At 40.4% G+C, this 3,375-nt stretch overlaps 1 protein-coding gene across 1 annotated transcript in view; it reads right to left on the bottom strand.

The window, feature by feature from the left end:
- LOC108308392 (ATP-binding cassette sub-family A member 3-like) overlaps positions 1-3,375 on the bottom strand; it is a 154,478-nt gene that overhangs the window by 113,488 nt on the left and 37,615 nt on the right. The window contains exons 8-9 of the mRNA XM_017534180.2: positions 2,655-2,833; positions 496-630 (exon numbers count right to left, since the gene is read on the bottom strand). Coding sequence (XP_017389669.1) covers positions 496-630; positions 2,655-2,833 — 314 coding nt within the window. The remainder of the gene's footprint in view (positions 1-495; positions 631-2,654; positions 2,834-3,375) is intronic.

The following is a 3,375-nucleotide window of genomic DNA, read 5'->3' as shown; positions in this document are numbered from 1 at the left end:
AAATTCTTCTTTACATAGCCAGTCATGCTTAGAATCACCTGAAAAAAAAATTAAATTTTTCAATTAAAACCATTGTATTCCGTAGAAAGGAACAAGAGACACTGGGACCTACCAGAGGGTAGAAGTTGGGAGAGGGAGAGGAACAGAAAAAATAACTATTGGGTACTAGGTCTAGTACCTGAGTGACAAAAAAATCTGGACATTAAACCATTATGACCTGAGTTTATTGATATAACTAACCTTCACAAGTACCCCTGAACATAAAATAAACGTTAAAGAAAAAAATCTAATTATATTCTGGAGGGAGGACAAAGATGACACTTCTGATTATATGCTGTATATACACTTTATCTTTCTCAAAGGAAGTAAACATGATGGCTATGACCTGTTATTAACATATAATTTTTATTTTGGTATTTCCAGTAACAGCCATTTACAATGAACTGTAAACTAAGGTTGAGTTTTATCAAGAATAAATGATCTTAGAAACAATACCTTGCACAAATGTTTGATCTGGATGCCTGCTATCAAATCAGTAGGTTCATCTTCAAAATACTTGCTTTGCATTGTCTCATAAAATTGATTTGCTTCAGTTTTTTTCTCAGGTGGTTCTGCAAACCAGTAAGAGTGCTGAGAAAGCAAGAAAAATACAATCACTGCTCTGGCACAGAAAGGAAGCACTAAACAATACTTTGGCCTTTATATTGGGATGGGCTGCACAAAATTTCTTGGGATTAAATTTTGGAGCTAATTGGCTAGTGTCTGAATACTGAGGGCATAAAAATGGACTATTCTTTCTTTCTTTTTTTATTTTTATTTTTTTTTTGAGACAGAGTCTCGCTTTGTTGCCCAGGCTGGAGTGCAATGGCATAATCTCGGCTCACTACAACCTTCACTTACCAGGTTCAAGCGATTCTCATGCCTCAGCCTCCTGAGTAGCTGAGACTACAGGTGTACACCACTACACCCAGCTAATTTTTCTATTTTCAGTAGAGATATAGTTTCATCATGTTGGCCAGGCTGGTCTCGAACTCCTGACTTCAGGTGATTGGCCCACCCTAGCCTCCCCAAATGCTGGGATTACAGGTGTGAGCCACTGTGCTCAGCTAAAAAGCACACTATTCTATTAAAACCATACAAGAGACAAAAGAAAATCACTGAAAAATGAGGCCATAGCAAACAGTATTATACTACTCTATTGGATCTTGTTTTCTGAGCAATACAGAAGTGAAAATAATATGAGAAAATACTGAGAAGAGAGGGTAGGATGCAAATGCTCCCCATTTCTCTGTGGTTCTGACTCTTGAAGATCTGGCCTAACCAAGGAAATAATGCAGGTCATGTGCACCCAGACGTAATTAACCTCTTCTAGCATATAAAGACCCATCATATATTAAGTTATTTTTATTTTATTTTTTGAGATGCTTTTGTTGCGCAGACTGTAGTGCAATGGTGCAATCTCAGCTCACTGCAAGCACTGCCTCCTGAGTTCAAGCTATTCTCCTGCCTCAGCCTCTCAAGTAGCTGGGATTACAGGCACTTGCCGCCATGCCAGGCTAATTTTTGTATTTTTAGTAGAGATGGGGTTTCGTCATGTTGGCCAGGCTGGTCTTGAACTCCTGACCTCAGGTGATCCATCTGACTTGGCCTTTCAAAGTGCTGGGATTACAGGTGGGAGCCACTGCATCCGGCCCCTTCACATATTAATTTCTTGATGCCAGAGTTCAATCCTTTATGAAACATTTTCCTATAGATTACCCATAATTTGTAAAGTTTGGGATCTCAAGCTATTTTATTTTATTATTTTTTGAGACAGAGTCTCGCTCTATTGCCCAGGCTGGAGTGCAATGGCACAATCTCGGTTCACTGCAACATCTGCATCCTGGGTTCAAGCAATTCTTCTGCCTCAGCCTCCTGAGTAGCTGGGATTATAGGCATGCCTTATTACACACAGCTAATTTTTTGTATTTTTAGTAGAGACAGGGTTTCACTGTGTTGGCCAGGCTGGTCTTGACTCCCAACCTCAGGTGATCCTCCTGCCTCAGCCTCCCAAAGTGCTGGGATTACTGGCATGAGCTATTGTGCCTGGCTGGTCACAAGCTATCGTCTACCACTATTTATGTCTATTGGAGGGTGTAGATGTATTAGGACAAGGCTAGTAAATTATTATTATTATCATTATTATTATTATTATTATTATTTTGAGATGGAGTTTCGCTCTTGTTACCCAGGCTGGAGTGCAATGGTGCGATCTCGGCTCACCGCAACCTCCGCCTCTTGGGTTCAGGCAATTCTCCTGCCTCAGCGTCCTAAGTAGCTGGGATTACAGGCATGCGCCACCATGCCCAGCTGATTTTTTGTATTTTTAGTAGAGACGGGGTTTCACCATGTTGACTAGGATGGTCTCCATCTCTTGACCTCGTGATCCACCCGCCTTGGCCTCCCAAAGTGCTGGGATTACAGGTGTGAGCCACCGTGCCCGGCCCAAGGCTAGTAAATTATTATGGCTGCAGTGTAGATAAAAACAGTTTTTCCACCTGACCTACTGAGTCTATTATAGACAGTGCTAAACTGACTGACTGCTTTTATAAATATCACAAATGAAGTTCATAAGGACTGTGGTCTCTATTAATAACAGAAGAATTATAACTCACCTGTAAGAAAAAGTTCCATGGCTTGGGAACACCATAGCTTCCTGGAAAGACAGCTTCTATATACCAGGCCACAAGGCTATATAAGAAAGCATCAAATAAGAACATTCCAAGCACATAGGCAAAAAAAAAGTTATCCAGTGTAGTTGATGAGAAGATGTTACTCCATTTAAGTCCAATTCCTAAGACATAACAGGACACATTTAATTTGGTGCCAACTGAGATTAAAAGAGATATTTATCTACATCACAATTAAATAATTAAGAAAATAATTGTATTGATACTTTCTGGAGATTCCTACTAGAGTCAGTTACTTTATTGTACCCTTAGAATTTAGGTTGTTTCCAAGAGGATCTGAGTAATGGGGACATCATACCCTAGACAAGCAAATAATTGGAAAAGACTAAAACAAAAATAAAATATGGCTGGTGTGGTAGCTTACGCCTGTAATTCCAGCACTTTAGGAGGCTGAGGCAGGCAGATCACCTGAGGTCAGGAGTTTGAGACCAGACTGGCCAACATGGTAAAACCCCGTTTCTACTAAAAATACAAAAATTAGCTGGGCATGGTGGTAGGCGCCTGTAATCCCAGCTACTCAGGAGACTAAGGCAGGAGAATCTCTTTAACCCAGGAGGCGGAAGTTGCAGTGAGCCAAGATTGCGCCACTGCACTCCAGTCTGGGCTACAAAATGAGACTCTGTCTTAAAAAAAAATTATATATATA

This window comes from Cebus imitator, unplaced genomic scaffold (genome assembly GCF_001604975.1).
Source record: "Cebus imitator isolate Cc_AM_T3 unplaced genomic scaffold, Cebus_imitator-1.0 Scaffold85, whole genome shotgun sequence".
Classification (NCBI taxonomy): Eukaryota; Metazoa; Chordata; class Mammalia; order Primates; family Cebidae; genus Cebus; species Cebus imitator.
This window is presented reverse-complemented; position numbering and strand designations above follow the sequence as displayed.